This window comes from Spea bombifrons, chromosome 5 (assembly GCF_027358695.1).
Source record: "Spea bombifrons isolate aSpeBom1 chromosome 5, aSpeBom1.2.pri, whole genome shotgun sequence".
Lineage (NCBI taxonomy): Eukaryota > Metazoa > Chordata > Amphibia > Anura > Pelobatidae > Spea > Spea bombifrons.
This window is the reverse complement of record NC_071091.1, coordinates 21,776,052-21,796,095: the sequence shown is the minus strand read 5'-3', so window position 1 is coordinate 21,796,095 and position 20,044 is coordinate 21,776,052. Positions and strand designations below refer to the sequence as shown.

The 20,044-nt window shown below is 41.4% G+C and overlaps 3 protein-coding genes across 3 annotated transcripts in view; 1 reads left to right on the top strand and 2 right to left on the bottom strand.

Moving 5' to 3' along the window:
- The window catches only part of IGF2BP3 (insulin like growth factor 2 mRNA binding protein 3), a 39,990-nt gene extending 35,842 nt beyond the window's left edge, over positions 1-4,148 (top strand). The window contains exons 13-15 of the mRNA XM_053466595.1: positions 268-399; positions 687-800; positions 1,192-4,148. Coding sequence (XP_053322570.1) covers positions 268-399; positions 687-800; positions 1,192-1,308 — 363 coding nt within the window. The 3' untranslated portion in view covers positions 1,309-4,148. The remainder of the gene's footprint in view (positions 1-267; positions 400-686; positions 801-1,191) is intronic.
- A 1,312-nt stretch (positions 4,149-5,460) lies between these two features.
- MALSU1 (mitochondrial assembly of ribosomal large subunit 1) lies at positions 5,461-7,949 on the bottom strand. The gene is made up of 4 exons (XM_053466609.1): positions 7,623-7,949; positions 6,912-7,090; positions 6,197-6,278; positions 5,461-5,937 (listed from the first exon to the last, which is right to left on the bottom strand). Exons 1-4 carry the CDS (start codon positions 7,921-7,923, stop codon positions 5,780-5,782), a joined length of 720 nt encoding a protein of 239 aa, XP_053322584.1. The 5' UTR covers positions 7,924-7,949; the 3' UTR covers positions 5,461-5,779.
- Positions 7,950-11,648: 3,699 nt separating this feature from the next.
- On the bottom strand, positions 11,649-16,785 carry GPNMB (glycoprotein nmb). The gene is made up of 11 exons (XM_053466597.1): positions 16,601-16,785; positions 15,558-15,710; positions 14,810-14,953; positions 14,558-14,722; positions 13,693-13,851; positions 13,156-13,500; positions 12,896-13,060; positions 12,711-12,813; positions 12,427-12,629; positions 12,247-12,337; positions 11,649-11,895 (listed from the first exon to the last, which is right to left on the bottom strand). Exons 1-11 carry the CDS (start codon positions 16,671-16,673, stop codon positions 11,745-11,747), a joined length of 1,752 nt encoding a protein of 583 aa, XP_053322572.1. The 5' UTR covers positions 16,674-16,785; the 3' UTR covers positions 11,649-11,744.
- Positions 16,786-20,044: the final 3,259 nt, after the last annotated feature.

The following is a 20,044-nucleotide window of genomic DNA, read 5'->3' as shown; positions in this document are numbered from 1 at the left end:
TTTTTTTGCTTGTACCAAGTGACATGTCTGCGTAGACTAAAAGCTAGTTGTCATTTAGTCACATGGACTAAAGAATTTATACTCTGGGACAGATCAAAAATAATTTGACATCACAAGCTTTGGCCAACCACCAAAAAGAGACTCATAACTACAGATCCGAAGCGTGGTTCATTTTACTAAGCAACGTATTTGGACAAAATTGGAAAATTGTAGAAATTGAAAACCTATAAATGTGAAGACCTGTCTGATCAAATATTTTCTCTATAGGCCCAAGGAAGAATATATGGCAAACTCAAAGAAGAAAACTTCTTTGGACCAAAGGAGGAAGTGAAGCTGGAGGCACACATTAAAGTACCCTCTTACGCTGCGGGACGTGTTATCGGCAAAGGAGGCAAAACTGTAAGTTCAAAACCATTTCAGCGATGTTTATTATCGAGTTAGCCGAGGAAGGGTTGTAGCTGCCTTGGTTATATAGTCTTGGCGTCCTTAAAATATATTTAAGTTTGAAACGTTTTTGTTTTGGTTCCCTTGTTTACTGTGGTTACTTTCACAACCTGTTCCATACCTATGGACTGGCGATGAAATATCTGTGGGCTAGGCATGATATTTATAAGCAGTCTTGCCATGACTTTTTCGAGTGTTTGCTTCATAATCGCATTTATGAGAAACTATTTTATTTACTTCAGGTTAATGAGCTTCAGAATCTAACCAGTGCAGAAGTAGTTGTTCCCCGTGATCAAACACCTGATGAGAATGACCAAGTGGTTGTTAAAATAACAGGCCACTTTTATGCAAGCCAGGTACGATTTCTTTTCTTTGGAATATTTCACCAATATTTAATATATATTTTTCACATTAATGTTTATGTGGGTTAACTTAATAGAAGACTGGAAATGGGTAAATAAAGTGTGTGGGGGGGGGGGGGGGCCCTGCAGAAGGTCATTCCGGAAGCGATTAAGACAAGATTTCATAAAACTACAAACTGTTAACCTGAAATATGCCACCCAGGCAAACTTGAGTTTACTCTTCATTCATCCAAGTGTGGTGGTGTGGGTGCAATTTTTAAATGTGTAACTTGTATATTCTATATTTGATTTAAATAACACTATTGTATTACAAAACACTGTACATCCCAGTTTCCACTGCTTCTTCTAATGTCAACTGTTCTTCATGTCTCCTTTTTGTTTGCAGCTTGCACAGCGGAAAATCCAGGAAATCCTCGCTCAGGTTAGAAGGCAGCAGCAGCAACAGCAGCAGCAACAGCAAAAGACGGCACCAAGCGGACAGCCTCAGCCAAGACGAAAATAAAGGTTCAGGATAATGGCCCTTCACAGAGATGGATGCCAGACCAAAGACAGACTGAATAATAGGTTACCCATACCTGTTGGTGCTATGTGGGGAAAGACTTCCTCCTAGCTAGTCACCTGTTTGAGGACCAGGCAACCATGTAGCTGTCTCTGAAAATGTATTCTATAGGCTATCAAAGTTTTTGGAATACAGCTTTAAAAAAAAAAAAAAAAAAAAAAAATTAGAAAAAAAGGAAAAGAGAAAAAAAGGACCCCTTCACTTCCCTTTTGATCTATTCTCACAAGTTAACATAAACCTTGTCTTTTTTTTTATTATTCTTATTCCCCCAAAAATTTTAGAACTTTGTTTAATGAAGCTTTCTCTTATGAGTTTTCTGGTTCAAAAAGAAAAGGCATTGCTCTTATACGTCCAGTTGTATTAAAAAGAAAATAGTAGAGGGTGGGTTAGTGTTTTGAAGGGTATTGAAGAGATTAAGTGTTAGTCCCAGTGTTGAACAAGTGGCATTTTTTTTTAATTTGGTTGCATTTTACTTAACACTGCCATGAATAACCTAAGGGAAGTGTAGAAAGGTGTTGGCCAGGGCATAAAAAGATAAATATGCATTTTACTAAACTACCTCAGGCATTTAGTACCTCAATGAGAAATTGTTCCTTTTTATTTTAATTTTTTATTTTTTTTTCCTTTTTGTTTTTGGTATTTTGTATACTTTATAAAGCTAATAGTTCTTGAGCATTTTATTTTTTTAATAAAAAAATAAAATATCAGCCAGCAGCTAGACGCACATAAATATTTGGTGACTATGAGAAAAGCTGCTTCTCGCTGATGGCTGATGGGAGTAAAAGATGGGGAGTTGCCTCAGATTTCCTGTGGCCTTCCACGCCATCATTTTGCTACAAAGTTCAGTGAATGTTCAAAAAATAGATACTGAGACAAACAAAAACGCCACCATACTGATAGCAGCAATGCCGTTTATTTTTCTTTTACTATGGGATGAAAATAGTTCGACGGTACTTTTTCTGGGAACAAGACACAAGGAAGTGATGGAAAGAGGCCGGCTGGGTTTGGGAAAATATTTTAATGCTATGTAAGACTGGATTTTTTTTTTCTCTCAATATTTTTTTTTCATGCTGCTTGGTTGAATGCAATGAACCCTTTGTGCCTTTGACCATCACTACCTAATGATGTTACATAAACATTTGCAGCCTGTTTGAACTTTGCCATTCTGTTCAAAGAGCAAGCTTCATCATCAGTTTGGTAAACAACAAAAAAACACGATCTATGGGAGCATATATAAATATATAATTATATATAAATATATATTTCCTTTTTCTATTTGTTTTCCTTTTTTTGTTTTTTAAATTTTGTTTTTTAATTTTTCCCTCCCCTGTGCCCTCCATGACCATCAACTTGATGCTTCCCATCTGATCAATACATATTACTTTCATGTACCATGACTGGGGGAGAGGGAACTGGGGATGGGGTCAAACTCATGTTTGATCATATGGAAGATGACAAGTGTTAGTTTACATATCCAGCAGCAGTAAAAAAAAATAATAAAAATAAATATATATATATGAAAAAAAACCTAAAGCAAAAAGGGCCACACAAAGCCACTTAGAAGGTTTAAAAGCTGAATACAACCGTCTTTTCTGGCTTAAAATAGCTACAGCAGGGTTTATGCACGTTTTTTTTTTCTTTAAATTTTTTTTTTCTGCAACCAACCATTAACCCTTTGACTGCCAGAGCTGCGAGCAAGACTATGCTTCTGATAGCCCCTCTGGCAGCGAAAGGGTGGAAGAGAAAACCAGTTCAAAAGGCAGGGAATGAAAGGAAAGCTACCAAATTCTTTTTAATTTCAGAATGTAATTTGAACGATGATTGTGGTAATAGTACACATTCAAGTTTATACAATAAACTTCAGTCTACCTCAGTTTTGGAATTGTGGCAACACATGGTGCATAAAGACTGCTGTGTGTGCGTGCGTGTGTGTGGTCTTACCAGAGCCATACGATTTACCTCTGAACCTTTATTTTTCGTGATGTTTTTGTGCATGAGATGATCACAATCACCATGCTGCACTGATTTGAGGGGCACAACTAGCAAAAACCATTTGTTTCATCATTTTGTTGATCTACCTCTTAGATTCATATTGAAATAGAGGCATTTCTGCATAGAATAGATAATTTTCCCAAAGATCATTATCATTATTGTACAAAGTAGAGGTCTTTTTGTTTTTTCTTCAATTTTGAAAATGGTCTGAAGTGTTTTGGGTTTCCCCCTCCCCCCTCCTTTTCTTATACTGCATTTAAAATTTACTAATTTGATTAAAATTTAAAAAAAACTCAGAGCCTACGTTGTAGTTTTAAGAGAAACATAATTTTTTTTCTTCTTCTTGACGAGAGTGACTTCATTTAGTGTTTAGAATTTTTTCTTTTTCTTACATTGATTAAAGAAATACTGAACTATGGAAAAGTCATTAAAATAGCTTATTGATCTTTAGTTGAGTCTCAAGTACAGACCCGACTTTCTTTTTCTTAACATGTTGAAGCAGACAACTTGATTTTCCATGAATTTTTCTTTACAGATAGGTGCTGCATTTACATCTGCTGATTTAAATACTGTCATTTCTCTTTAAATTTCTAGACTGTTAGTGTGGTAATCATGTTCTTTTCAATTGAGACTTGGTAACTTGGAGTATTTTGGCAATAGATACAGTAGAAAGTAATACTGTAAATGAGTTTAATATCTGCAAAGCATGGATCATTTTTCATCTGTAATGTGCCCCCAACGCAGCTCCACTTGCCAGATGCCTCTGAATGGAATAAAGAGTTTAACTCCTAGATTGGCTCTTGTGTGTTCTTGTGGTGTTTTTTTTTTATTTATTTGGAAAATGATTTAATTCTCTTAAATCACTTTCTCTGCTAGCCAGAGGGCTCCTAACCTAGATCCCCCTTTATTTTGTGCAGAAAGAAAATTAGGTGGGGGGGGGCAGTGAGAAAATTGCTTGTTTATCTTCCTGGGGTTGACCAAATAATACATGCCCCCAGTTATCAGCTGTGATAAGCAACATCATTTTATGGCAACATTTTTAAACTTTTAATGGCTAATATTCATTAGGCAGCATACTGTAGAACAGGTTTTCTGTCTGATGTGTATGGCGCATATGCTCAATAAAATCTTAACCCCCTATCATGCCTAAAGCTGGGGAGATAAGAGTATGGACTCAAACACAAGCAGGTGTTAGCCACATCTTGTATATGTTGGAGGGACATAGCTATTCCTCCTCAGAATTTGCATGGCTATTTGTCCCTGTTAAGTTCCTTAGTGTTAATTGGATCTGAAAGGAGGCAACAAGGTAGAACAATTCAGGAAATGAAGTGATGACTGCAACAGATCAGCCTTCCATGAGATGAATTAGTACATGAAATATCCCCAATTTTCAGAGAAGCACAAGCTTGTAGGTTATGCAAAAAGAATTCTGGCAGCTGTTCCTCCTTATGTCTCAGCAGCAGACAATTTAAGAAAAGTGAAAATTTGTTTTATTGAAAACAACTCCACATACATATGAAGATTATGCTTCCCCCACCCCCAATTGGAACATATATATATATATATATATATATTTATATATATTTCAGTCTTAATTAAAAAAGGCAGTTCTATCAAAACTTCCTTTCAACAAACCATGCTAAAAATCACATGTTAAGTTAGCACTAGGATACCGTTTGCTCTGTTTCATAACACGTGGGGCTGCGGTTTAACTAAAATCATTACTAATCTAAAAAACGTACACATGAAGATACTGTCTTAAAGGCATGTCGGTATTTTTGGCCAATCAAGTCGGTTACTTTCCAATGGGTCAAGTGCTAGTTTTATTTTTGCATTGGTTACAAATAACATAAAACCCTCCATTTCATATAAAATTCCTTAAGAGAGTCCTACTGCCCATTTTAGAGCAATGTCCCCAGCTGAATTGGTAACCAGTAACAAAATGTTTCTGTCATATGTACTAGATTTCAGATCCTCTAAATCACGCTCAGTAAAAAAAAAAAAAGTTAGCCTGCGGATACCAGATACACTGTTGCAAAAAAAAAAAAAAAAGCCACCACCTTACCCCTAGGAATTTGACGATCCAAACCACATTTACTGGTCAATCTCAAAACGGCAGGTGTTTAATGTTACTTCCAAATAATTGAGTCTTAACCACATGGTTTACCCTAGCAGCGCTCAAAATCAATATCACGAGACTGTCAGTGAAAATACAAGGTACAGAAATGGATACTCCTAGACAAAAAGGTAATCCACTCATCCACCCTACCATGCGTTTAACAAATCCACGACAGGTCTATAATGACACAGGACTGCTTTATATCTGTTGCATCTTGATTTCATAGCCAGCAAGCCTTCCGGGTCTGCATATATATAATCCACAGCTCTCAGTATGGTTTTAGATGCAAATAAGCGTCCGTAATCATTCCTTTGGTGAATGGAGCCCAAATGTGAAGTCCAATGGTAAAACCTCCGCTGCCATCTGGGATAACTGGTCATCATATGAACGCAAAGTCCACAATTTCTCCAGTTCATACAGCTCTCTTGTCTCTGGTAGCATGAAGTGGACAACAATATTTCCTGTAACAAAGATACATAAATCATGCCCATAGGATTATGGGAATTTGTTTCTATAGTTTACAGTTTTGACTATACATCATGCAGATAACTTCAAAGCAAGGCTCCAAATTATACAGAAGCCTGTTATCACCCTAAAGCCAATGAAAGATACCCAGTGCCATACAGTCCTATTAGTTCTTCCTGTGCTGTTTCACAGACCCAAGCAAGGTTTAAATACATAACTCTGCAGGCTTAAATTATAATCACTAACAATACGTACCAAAATCTATGCACATCCAGTCCTCCGTTTCCTTCCCTTCAATTACAACGTGTGAATCTTTGACTCTCTTTAAAGACTTGAACTAAGAAGGACACAAAAGATTATTTTAACGGGGGAACACATTTGTAAATCCAGTAATGTCAGAGTTATTGTGAAACCGCCATCACTACAATACACACACAAGATTTGTTTCAGTGCAGCTGAGTGCCACTAGGGAGCACTACTGCTGACAATGTTTATCTCTAGGCTCAGCTATGGCATGTCCATTCTTCACTTTCTAGAGAGTTGTATGTTAAAAAATACAATTATATATGGTGGTTAAACAGTCACAATTTCCAAACTAACTTCTACAAATTGTGTTCCAATTAATAAAACACTGTTGTCTCTTAACCCCTTAATGACAAAGCCCGTACATGTACGGGCTCAAAATGCATTGTTTTCAATGGGTTTTGGGACTGCCCATTGTCCTTAAGGGGTTAAAAAAACATTGCTGGGTTAGTAAGCCAGTGCACTATTTACTCCATCTGTTTTAAGTGAAGATCTGCTTGAGGGAAATCTTAATCTTGTAGTCAGACCTCTATTTTATTTGAGGTCTGATATAAGACGAGGGGTATTTTTCAGAGCATTTGCTATGAAAAAAACCTTGTCTTATAACCGAGCAAATACGGTAATAGCTATTGTCATAGCCGTTACACAACCATATTGAGGACCTTACCACTTTCAACGAGTACTGCGCCATTGCTTGAATATGTCGCGTAGAAGTGCCGCTGACAACCACAAAATAATCAACATACTTCATTTCAGGAGGAAGTTTAATAACGCACATGTCTTTGGCATTCTCTTCGCGGAGTAGGCTGACCAGCACATGAATCCCGAAGCTGGGAAGGGCTGCACCTGAAAGAAAAACAGAAATAAATGATCAGGAAAGGTTAAAGGACCTTACTATGTACAGCTTGGAGGAAAGAAGAGAGGGGGGTCATATAAACATTTAAACACTTAAAGGGACTTAAAGTACAAGAAGCAAGCTTATTTGAGCAATGTTAGAACAAGAGGACATGGTCTACTTCACTCAGGGGACATCATCAGTTATGGTATACTAAGCAGTTGACAATGCCTAGAAAAAGAAGGTATATACTGTGCAGTTCCAGCAGAGTACCATGCCTGTTATTTGAAGGCATCATTAAGACTGCCAAATCAGGGATTTATACCCAACACTATATACCGTACTCCACATGCTGCCCTTCAGTTTGCAGAACGTATATAATGATCTTATTTATGCTAACAGTTGAAATGCCGACCCTCTGGTCCCGGATGCCAGTCTTTCCCGGCATGATAGCGGTAGTAGTGGAGTGACAGGCGTCTCCTATGCCTGCTGGTATTACCGATGCCCTTGACCAGTGACATGTACCTTTAACTCTTACCCTACCTCTCTTCTCGTTTTGTATACTCTTGCCCTCCTCCGTGTAGGTTCCGTCAGAAGCCCTGGAAGGGAGAGGTGCTTCGTGGCTGCTTCCTACCCGTTCAGTCGTTACACAGTTTAGCTCACGCTGAAAACAGAGCTGGCTGACTCTGGTCGTCATGGCGGCCGGGACACCGCGTATTCTGGCCTCGGTTCTACAGTGAACAAAGCCACGGTATGTCAGTTGTCTTAGCTGAGCGAACGTGAGGAACGAGCTGGAACGAGCTACGTGCACGGAATGCACCCTCCGCAACCATCGCACCCACATTCTACACGAGCTCTCGGAAAACAACTTCCGGAAAGGCACCGGATGGCTGAATATGATAGCGGCGCTGCTATTGGTTGCCAAGACGCTCTCGGAAATTTGTAATTGGTCATCAAGTAACACAGGGCCTTGGCTTTTTTACGTAATAGGAGCGGTGGTGCTCAAAGTTATGTCTCCGGTCCAGCGCTATATGCGTCACAAATGGGGAGAAGTGACATCGTATAAATTATATATTTCTATTCATAGCGTTGCCTACTTCTACTACAGTTTACAACTTTCACAAGCTATCAGTATAAAAAAGAGATGCAATGCAAAACACACACAGTTGTTATGACTATAGTTTCCCATCCAAGCTAAAAACAACAAAAAAATAATCATTGAGGAACAGCAGTTTGCGGAGCACGATAGATAACGTGTGTAATACATGCATATTACACTCGGTTTCTATTCTTGCTTATTTATTCTTGCTGTGACAAATAGGGGTCAGTTCCCTAACAGGGGAGTGGACATGAGAATTGTGTTTCAGCTCCTTCACTATACCTTATGAAAAGCTAACCCCAGTGAGTTTCTATTAGACAGGGGGCTCTTCATCTTCGTGCTCGTCAATAAATCTTCGTATTCCGCGAATATTCGCCCGTTCCTGTCTTCTCTTCGGGCGAATATTCATGGACATTCTTCGTGTTTGTTTTTTCTTCGTTTTTTCTGGTTAAGGGGTTAATACGGGGTTAACGTGTACTGCAGCAGCTCTGGCGCCAGGAGTTTAAATGTCCGTATGAGCAACTCTTTTGGTCGCCAGCAGGGGGCCTCCTGCTGGCGGCCAATGAGCGCACTACCATATATGGCTAATATATCTTCGGGCAGAATGCTGCCATCTATTGGTAAGATACATTGAGTAGCACAATAACTTTGGATTGTTCCGTATGCTTGAAATCCAGTGATTATGCTACTCAATGTATCTTACCAATAGATGGCAGCATTCTGCCCGAAGATATTTTAGCCATATATGGTAGTGTGCTCATTTGCATTTATTCAAATAAAATATATTCCCATGATCCTTTTAACTGTTGCAGCAGGGTCCCTGGTTGTTTTATTTATTTATTTCTGCAACCAGTGGTAAGGGGCCGTGCGAGTGACCCTATTGGTCGCTTGCACTGCCCTTTAACCTACGGATTTCTGCTCCTGTTATCTAACGCAGCATCGCAGGGGTTAACGGGAGCGGAAATCTGTAGGTTCGCTGTCAGGAGTTAAAAAGGCCGTGCGAGTGAGCCTATTGGTCACCTGCAGGGTCTTCCTCTGGCATCAACCAATTAGTTGATGCCAGAGGAGGTCCCTGCTGGCGGCGAACCTGCGGGCGGATTTCCGCTTCCGTCAACTCCTGCGATGCCGCCAAGATAAGGTAGGCTACATGGGGAAGGGGCCAGGGAGATTAGTAGAGGAAGACAATCATGAAGATTCTTCCTGTGTGTGTGTCTTCATCTACGTTTTACCGCCGCTCTCTTCTCTTCTTCGTGTCTTCTGAATGAACACGAAAACCACTCTTTGTGTTCGTTTTAATGTTTGCCCGAAGACGAATGCACAAGTCTAGTTTCTATTGCAGGAAGAGCTGGGCCTGTATAAATGTGACAGGGTGGGAGTGCAGGGCCCAGCAGGGGAAGAGGGTCCCGGGTTTAGCATTAGGAAGCCTCAAGCAACAATGGATGAGCCGGGTGGTCTGTGTGATCCCACGGAGAAGGCAGAGGCTTCTCCAGTTGGTTACCCTTTTCTAGGATAACATGAAATAAGGCTCTGCTCCTATTTTTCACTCTCCTCCGAGGGAAGGGGAGGCAATCTTCCCATGAACCACCTTATTCCCACTCCAAGCGTGTCCAATATTCTGCCTCTAGTAGTTTTGTGTAAGGTCCTTTCGGCTCTAAAGCCTAATTTAAATGCTATAGTTCTATAAAAATAAGATCTGTTTATCCCTAATAAAAGAATGCTAGAAGCAAGGTCCATAAGGACATGGTTTGAAGAGTTTGGTATGGAGGAACTATTGCGGCCCACACAAAGCCCTGACCTAAAACGCATTGAGACCCTTTGGGATGAATTGGAAGGCAGATTGTAAACCAGGCCTTCTCATCCAACATCACTGCCTGACCTCACACATGTTCTTGCTGCTGAATGGACACCAGTTCCTCCAAAACCTTGTGGAAAGCCTGCCCAGAAGAACGGAGGCTGTTATAGCTGCAAAGGGGGAGCTTCATATTCATTTCGGAAAGGGATGTACTACATGCTCATATTTGGTGTAATGATCAGGTGTCCACATACTGGGTTTATATATATATATATACTCATTCTTTTTGAGTAAGCAAAGTGCTCGCAGGGGATAGGGTGGTGTAATATAAATATACAGTGTGTCTATAGACACACACACACTGTATATTTTTTATATATATTACACCACCCTCTCCCATGAGAGCACTTTGCTTACTCAAAAAAAACAGTCACTTTCAACACGGCATAGATTTGGGACAAACACTAAACACAAAAATATTGTAGAATTTTATTTTTCAGAGCAATACAAAAGAAGGTATACGATACTTAAAGTAGATTAATACCACTGTGCAATGGAACTTTCCCCCCCCTCAATGGATAGCTATCGCTACCAACTTAAGATATGCACAGATCCTTCATTTAAGCAGCGCTCTCCCCAAATCACAGTTCACAGGGAGGATGATCAGGGCTACAGACTATATTGACATAACTAACCAAAAGTTCTCCCCTCACCTGCTCGCTCTCTCTCAGGGGGCAGGCAGCTTCTCACACTCCCTACACACATGGGAAAGGCAGATCATCAAAGGTCACATGACCACTCCAGGCTCAGACTCTGGGAAGCATGGCTGTGCAAGAGCCAAACTAAGAGGAGACCTGCCCAAGACCACTGTGGGTACCATCTGGCAAAGTCATGTGTGTAATCTGGGTGCCAGGGAAAGTCCTGATGTGTGCGTGTACCCTGGGTGCCAGGGCAGGCCTTTGGGGGGGGGGGGGGGGACCCATGCATTATTTTATTTTATCTGTACCCTCAATGCTGCGTTGAATATTATGTACAGTTAATCTATGCATGTTGGCTTTGTGTTTAGTTTCGCTATATCTCCAATGTTACGTTACTCTATACCAGCAGATAGAGACTTTGTATGTTTTGCCTTATTCAATGCATCTATATCCACAATGCTGTGTTTCCATGTGTTCATTTAATCTATACCTGAACTACATGAGGAAGGAAGAGAGAGTTGCGGTAGGGCATCAGGCTCTGGGGTTAATAGAAGGGCATAGGAGTCTAGAATAGGGCACCTGAACACCTAAGGCCAGCCTGAGCCACATGTCTGTCCCAGGTCTCACCAGACCCACATATAATTAATTCACTATGCGAGTCAACATATTATTGTGTGCCTCCTCTGCTCTGCATGTGGCTGCTATACTCAGTGTCTCTCTAGGGTCAGAAGGAGAGAAGACTACACTGCCTGACAGTCTACTCCTAATCCGCAGGGTCAGTGCAGCAAGTACTCTTGTTTTCTGGTGATGGAGGGCATGATAGCATGCCAAGGAAATGCCTACAAGTCAGCCAATATCAGAGACAGCCTTATTGCATTTTTAATTTAGCCCTTGAAAGCCTTAGTATGGATTAACTGAAAACAGATCACCTATGATTAAGCTAAACATATTAAAGAGATCACCATTTACAGACTATCCAATATGATTTAAAGAAAAGTCACTTTAATAAAACCGCACACAATCCAGACTGACACCTTCAGTAGTTTTACTTTAGCACAGGTATACCAGGACAGACATTATATAATCCTAGCTTTGTTTTTCAGGAGAGGGTCATTCTCAGCGTTTTCCTTAAAGAGACCAGATTTAATTTGATTGAAGTACACACGTATTCCTTCATCAGCATGTTGATCTGCAGCGTTCCCAATTGGTTTGTATTCCTTGTATTTCCTGAAAGATAAATTTAAGTTACGAGAACAGCATAGAGTGGTAAAGGTTTCCAATAGCACCAATACTAGGTTTCCAAATGCTAACCCTCTTCTGGAACAGAAGATATGTCAGCAGCATCTGTCTCCAAAAAGCACACCTTACTCTACATTCGTTATGCTCCTGAATGTAGGTGAAGTAAGCAGTACACTGAATTTGCTCTAGTGGACTTAGAAGTCCATGCATGTTGCATAGATTTGCAACGCAAAGGCTTGGTGTACATGTGCTCTTGTTGCTGCTACAGGAGGAAAGTTTGTGCAGCACCATTATGACACTCAGGCCTAACTGCGCCTCCCCTGACGTTATTTCACTTACTTGAAGAGAATGGCACCAATTACTGCTGCTACAATGACAACCAAGCCTAGAGGAATAAGAATTGCCTCTATGTTTCTTTGTGGTCTGAATCCTAAAATATGAAAGGATAGAAGAAGACGCATTAGCCCAAGTAGAACCATCTACATCAGTGTTCTAGGTTACACAAGTAGCTTGACGTACCATTTACAGATACCAAGGTGCTTGCAAGAGCCACACTTGCATCATCTCTCAGTGTGATATTTACACAGTAGGTTCCTGGTTCAGCAAATGATCGTCGGAGGGTCACCAAGCACTGGTCTGAAGCATTTACCTTATCACAGACCATGCCCTGCGGCACCATGCACGTGTAGTCTGAAATAACTGTGCAGGCATCTTTAGGTAAACTGGGGGAGAATAAGTCAGTTTTAGCCCTCAAAGTCAGTATACACACACACCAAATTCACAATTTACCAATAGCTCATTACCTTCCTTGGCAGGACACAACAAAGTCTATGAAAGAATCTTGTGCTAGAGATGCCGATACTTGAACATCAGTCATCTGAATGATGTTCACATCAAGAATACCATCTGCAGAAGGAGAGAAAATATAATTGGCAGTGGTAAAAGGTAGTGTCCCTGTTAATCATAGGAGGTTTCCCCAGACACTTGCCTACAATGGTAAGATTTGTTTCGTAATGCCCATATCTGTAGATGAAGCATCCAGGAGCTTCTGTTGGCACTGGCGTAGTAGTTAGAGTAGAGTAAGTTGTCAGATTGGGACCTTCAGTGGTGAATGGAAATGTAGTGTCTGCAGGAGGAAACTCTGTACCATTACCTGTAGGGACGAACCAAGAGTGGGATTCAACCATATTCAAATCAAGTACACACCCCCCCCCCCACCACTACTTCACACACAGTTTTACAACTTACTAGTGCTGTTGCTTGTTGTGTGGGCAGTGGAAGTAGAGTGTGTTGTGGGTACAAGCGGAGTAGGCGTGACAGGATTACAGGGTCCAGGAATGGCTGCTTTCACAGTTAGTTTAAGGCTGTAATTTCCAAGTACGTTATATGTATGTTTTATATCTGGATCATTAGAAATGAGAGACCCATTTCCATCACCAAAGCTCCAATTGAAGGTCACCACTGCATCATCAAGGTAATGGCTAGGATCGTGAAGCTGGACATCAAATTTAATAGGAGAATCCTTAATGAAGATCTTGTCTGATGAGCTGCGGTCATTCTTCTGAGAAATGTTCACATAGAAAGGAATTTCATCTGTAACAAGAATCACTACTTAATGCTAGGTTCCAAACAACCACCACGATAGCCATTTGTGTTGCCAGGCAAGCGTTACAGACAGATCCCCATATCTTAAGTTTAGCCTTTAAAATGTATCCTGCAGATAAAGACAGTTAACGCTTTTGATCCCCATGAAGTACCGGCCAACCAAAATAAAATACAAGTTACCTGTCACAACGTAAATGTCACTTGCTTTAGCAACTGGATAACATCTTCTGTGCCCTCTTCTATAGACAGACACTTCCATCATCTGCGTACCAGCTGTGATATTTGTAGTATTAAGGGACAGAGTTGTCCATGGTCCTCCGAGTTGTTGGTAGTACTGACCTAATATACAAGCATTCAATTCACACAGGCCATGTGAAAGCCACATATATTAAAACTGCAACATCTCTGCTAATTTAAACATGTGGCGTTAGCGAGTTTAGGACAGAAGTGTGATTGTTGCAGAACATACACCAAATGAAGAGCACTGGCATTGGATTCTTAACAAATAGAGTCTATGGTTCAATATAAACACGAAGTGCTAGACTTAAAATGATTACAAGCATTTAGATTCTAAAGCACCTTACGATGAAGGCATTTCTTAAAATACTGATTTGACGTATTACAAGTGGATTAAGATAACTAGCATACACTTCTATTTGTACATTTTAAGGCTTCTACCAAAAGTTAGAAACATCCACTTCCAGATTATACTGAACAAGCCAATGGATACCAAGGCTAGCATTAGCACGTGTACAGCTGCATGCGATTCGGCTTCTAGAGGGGCTCTGGGACATTCCTACCATGAATACAGGTGTGTATTTTTTTTTTTTTTTTAAGGCAAGTATGGTGAGGCTGGTCTACCTTAGGTCTGCTCAGCCCAGGCTGAATTGGTAGGTCAATTTTTAAACACGTTACTGAAGTAACATAATGGGGCAGAACATTATGGATCTTGGTTCAGATTACAGTACAACATTCATTTACAGCCCACAGCCTTTTACTTCCCAGACAAGTCATTTAGGATGCATGGCCCTTCAGCATTACCAACCCAGTGTATGGAAAACGTAAACAAAGTTCCTCCTTCTCCAGTCATGACGTTGTGGGAAAGGTCGGCCATCTGGAAACTTGCTGATAAAGCTGCAGTTCCCTTGATCACAGTAATCTACCCACTTTGTCCAGTTATATACATATTGGTCTTGGTAGTTGGCGGTATCTGGAAATAAGGCAGAGTAGTCACAATGACAATATGGATTTGAATTTTTGGGTAAATGCGCGAGGCTCAAAGTCTTAATTTACGCACCATTTCTGCATCTTCTGTCATACACTATGTCCCCATCATCATTAGCTCTCTGGCATCTGGGAAACTGTAGTGTCACAGCAAAGGTAACATTTGACCCTATCAGCGCTGGGCTGTTACTGGTCAAGAGAGCCACCACCTTTCCACCTACAAGATTTGTGCGTTTAATACAAAGACATTCATTACAACAGCAAGTTACAATGAAACCAGACAAATTTACAAGTTATATTTCAGGGCCCATTCTCAAGGATAATCTCTATAGTACAAGTATCCTCAGAGGAGCACAGTCATCTACAAGACGAGTGTATTGAAGTTACTTACTCAAAGGGAAAATAACCCTACAGGCAGCTATAGAGGTAGTGGTTATAAGGCTATCACCTCATTAAATATATCAATCCATCGCAACAGTGCATTTTGTGCCCAAGCAATATACCTGTGCCTTTTCCAGTTGAAGGATAGCCTGCCAGTAGCGCACAGGTCACTTGAGCATTTATCCCTTGAAGCAATAAGTTTGGCTTGACACAAGCAGATACATTGCCAATAGATGTTAGAAGTCAGCCAAATGATTAAGGGAACAAGCCATATCTATTAGTGTATTTACCAGTACAGAGAGTTACAACTTACAGCCCATCCATGTTTCTAGTAAAATAATGCTACCAAGGAATGTATGAAGGCAATGTTTCAATAGCCCTCTAACTGTTGCTTGCCAATACAGACATGCCATCTACTAGCCAACATAACATCACTTCACCTTTCCAGCAGTTCTCCCATCTGGAATCTCCAGCTTTCCAGGCAGGATAGAGCATCTCATCCCAAGAGTTACTGCCAGGAGACCAGCCACGAATCTGGTTATGATTTCCCGTATGGCCAGACCGGCTTCCAAGAACCATCACATCCTGATAACCTGATGAGACAGACAAGCCTAAGACACCTGCACATTCATCATCGAGAGAAAGGGAAAAAAACCTATACATCTATCCATCACTATGGACAAACTGACATCTGAAGAAAAGACTTCAAAAGGCCAGACTATAGATCTCAAGCTCTGTTGGAAGCTTAGACATTTACCTGTATGACAAGGTAATAATTTCCATCATTAATACATGAAGTTAGCATCTTGATACCCAAGTGCCAGAACACCACAGCAAGAAGGTCAGTTAATAGTATTACTTACAATCTGTGCTTTCCATGAAGGATACATTATGTGATTGGAGACCCAGTTACAGTTGTATTGACAGAATTAAAGTCCGTCATAAACCAACATTAGGGGAGTAAATCAGTTTAACATCCTCGGATAAGCAGATCCCAACAGCGCCTTAAAGGGCTGCTCCCGTGTCCCACTCAAAGTTTTTGACAAAGTGCATATTAAACACCTGTGTAGAGGGACACACAGCAGCTGAATGCAGTATCTGATGACCAATTGACCACTTTCCACAGATACACACAGGGGGCTCTCCATAGACCCTCCAGAACACTTGAGAAGCCACTTTTATAGTTGACGAACAGCAAGCATACCAAATTACAAGTGTTTTCCAACACAAAAAACCCTGATAAAAGGCGTAAATACCATATTTCTTCAGCATTAGGCAATGTTTGTTTTTGCTTTTGAAGCAGTAACAAAAGCCAGAGGGATTCAGCATTCCACCAGTACATAACGGAGGCAACAGACCAGGAACACATGCACAACACAATAGAAAAACTAACTAATGGATGTGCAATAGACCAGGTTCTAGAGTATTTGGAAATAGTCACCTAAGGAGAGGGAATCAGACTATGCGTATAAATATAACTCACGCGTTACCGCCTGGATTCCTGAGCCAAGACACAGAATGAGAGCCACTACACTCCCCAGCCCCATAGCCTTCATTCTGCCAAGAGAGTGGGATTCCAAGAAGTCAGTGCACCAGAATTTAAAGCAGAGATATGCACCTCACAGCTGAAGCCAACAAAAATCAGGTTCTCCCATCCCTTCTCCTGATTATGAACAGGCTGTAGGCACATCATGTGATAGAATTAGGGAAAGATGCCTGATTTCATGTTCACCGTCCAGCCTCTTTGCTCATGTGCTTATGAGTCACATAAAAATCTTAAACATCTCATGGCAACAACAGAATAGAAATCTGGAATGTAAAACTGTATCCTCCAAGAGTAAAACATTGTTACTCTAGAGAGAACCTCATAGTTGCGAAATTGCCTGAAGTTGGCTAGGGTTGCCACATCAACCATTTTTTCCAGGACATATGTATATTTTACATGTTGCTGAGCAGTACCCTGCATTATTTTGGAGTTATACACTCACAGAAGAGACTTATTTCCAGTGCCCTCCACAGATATTGACACCCTTGGTAAATATGAGCAAAGAAGACTGTGAAAAATAGTTTAACCTTTTGATCTTTTCTTAAAACAATATACAAAAATACTCTGCTCCCGTGGATATCAAACAATTGCAAAAGCAACACAGGTTTAACCCAAAAAATAAAGATTGTTAAATATATGTGTGCCGCAACTATTAGCACCCCTATGAATTCAATCGAGAAAAATATAGTTGAAGTATATTCCCAGTCAGGGCCGGCCTTTGGGGTGTGCGACCTGTGCGACCGCACAGGGCGCCACACTCCAGGGGGCGCCGCCGCGGGGTCCGCCGCCGCAGCGCGGTCCGACGCCACTGCCGCCGCGGGGTCCGACGCCCCTGCCGCCGCGGGGTCCGCTGCCGCCAGTATGGGGGCACCCGGCACCCCTCCAGAGACGGCCAGTAATGTCCGCCGCTGGAGGAGCAGGCTCGCAAGGGAGCAGTATCGGAGGTCTTTAACAGACCTCCGATACCGCTCCCTTGTGATCCCCGCGGCAACAGCTGCTGTGCGCCGGGGTTTGCTGTCAGATCCCGGCGCACAGCACTGAAGCCGCGCCCACCGGTCTCCGTGCCCTCTGACCCGGAAGAAGAGAAGACAGAAGAACTAAGAAGAAGAGCGAAGAGGAGGCAAAGAAACTGAAAGAGGAAAGGTAGGAAAGCATAGAGTGACAGTGAGAGTGGATTGGTGTATATGTGTTGTTTGGTATATATGTGTGGTTTGGTATATATGTGTGGATTGGTATATATGTGTGGTTTGGTATATATGTGTGGATTAGTATATATGTGTGGTTTGGTGTATATGTGTGGTTTGGTGTATATGTGTGGTTTGGTGTATATGTGTGGATTGGTATATGTGTGTGGATTGGTATATGTGTGGATTGGTGTATATGTGTGGATTGGTATATATGTGTGGATTGGTGTATATGTGTGGATTGGTATGCGTGTGGATTGGTATATATGTGTGGATTGGTGTATATGTGTGGATTGGTGTATACGTGTGTGGATTGGTATGCGTGTGGATTGGTATGCGTGTGGATTGGTATGCGTGTGGATTGGTGTATACGTGTGTGGATTGGTGTATACGTGTGTGGATTGGTATGCGTGTGGATTGGTGTATATATGTGGATTGGTGTATATGTGTGGAGTGGATTGGTGTATATGTGTGGATTGGTGTATGTGTGGTGTGGATTGGTGTATGTGTGTGGATTGGTGTATATGTGTGGATTGGTATGTGTGTGGATTGGTGTATGTGTGTGGATTGGTGTATATGTGTGGATTGGTATATATGTGTGGATTGGTGTATATGTGTGGAGTGGATTGGTGTATGTGTGTGGATTGGTGTATGTGTGTGGATTGGTGTATATGTGTGGATTGGTATATATGTGTGGATTGGTGTATATGTGTGGATTGGTGTATGTGTGTGGATTGGTGTATATGTGTGTGGATTGGTGTATATGTGTGGATTGGTATATACGTGTGGATTGGTAAGGGTGTGAGAGTGATGGGTGTTAAGCTGTACCATTTTCTAATGTCTTTTTCATTATATAATTATGCTCTAAAGTACATCATAACTCCCATCACTCTATACTGTTCTATACAGTGGCAGAGCTGGGAGGCAGAGGCCTTGCACCCTCACCGCAGGACTCCTGAAAGGTAAGTGAACTTCAAAGAGGGAGAGGGTAGATAGTTAGGAGGGGGTAGATAGGGAGAATGGAGTGAGACGGGGTACATAGGGCAATCATACTCCTATCATGCCAAGTAGTCTACGAGTACATCCTGGAATCTGCGGGCATGATAAGAATGTGATTGCTGTTAATCATATATATATATATATATATATATATATATATATATATATATATATCTATATATATAAATATTGTTATTTAATTGTTTTGTTATGTGTTATGGTGTGGGGGGGGTCATATTCGGTTTTGGCCAGGTAAATGCTGCACTTTCGGTTTCAGTCCAGAATTCGTTTCGGTGCATCCCTACTACTAAGCCAGACAATGAAGTGGTAGGCCTACACCACATCAATGTTTGGCGTAGTATATAGTGATTGGGGTTTTGTTACAAGTTTTTATTCCTTTCTTTTTTTGGGATGGGGGGGCGCCAGACGAGTAGTCCGCACAGGGCGCCAGAACACCTAAGGCCGGCTCTGTTCCCAGTGATACTTTACATTTCTGTACTACACCTGGGTGACTAGGAACAGAAAATTGTTCACAGAGGTATAAATATTAGGTAACACATAGGCCAAATTCCAGGGGTGGATTGACCCATCGGGCACCTAGGCATGGACCAAGGGCAGACGAGAGTGGGGGGGCCTCCAGGGTCAGGATCTCCCTCTATTCGGCCCAAACAGTGGCGTAACGAAAGGGGTCGCAACTGCGACGAGACCCATCTCTCTTGGGAGCACAGGAGACACTTGCGACCTCTCGTTCCTGTATCCCTGTGCCTGTTCAACATTTTTCAGAAAGGGCCCTTAGGTGAAACTGAGGTGCTTGCACAGTGTGAGAACAGCCGGACCTAAAGCTGCAGGAGCACTAAGGGCAGGAGGGCAGCCTGATTTGCGCTAGGGGTCTCTGGCTTCTCCCAGAAATAATCCACAGACCAGACATTGCTTATTTCAGAGACAGTCCCTTGACTGTCCCAGTATGTTATTTGCCCTGTAAGTCTCATAATCATAAAAATCGCTTTTCCCATAGTAATTATAATTTGCAAAAATCTCCAGCATGGCGATGATAGAAATGGCCATGACCACAGCCACAATAACTTCCTGATTTCATTTTAAAAAGCTGGTCAGGGTGGTAAAAGGAGGAGCGTGTCCTCCTTACCCAGTAATTTGAGTGAGTAGTTTTCATGCTCCTTGATTTTTTGGTGACACCTGT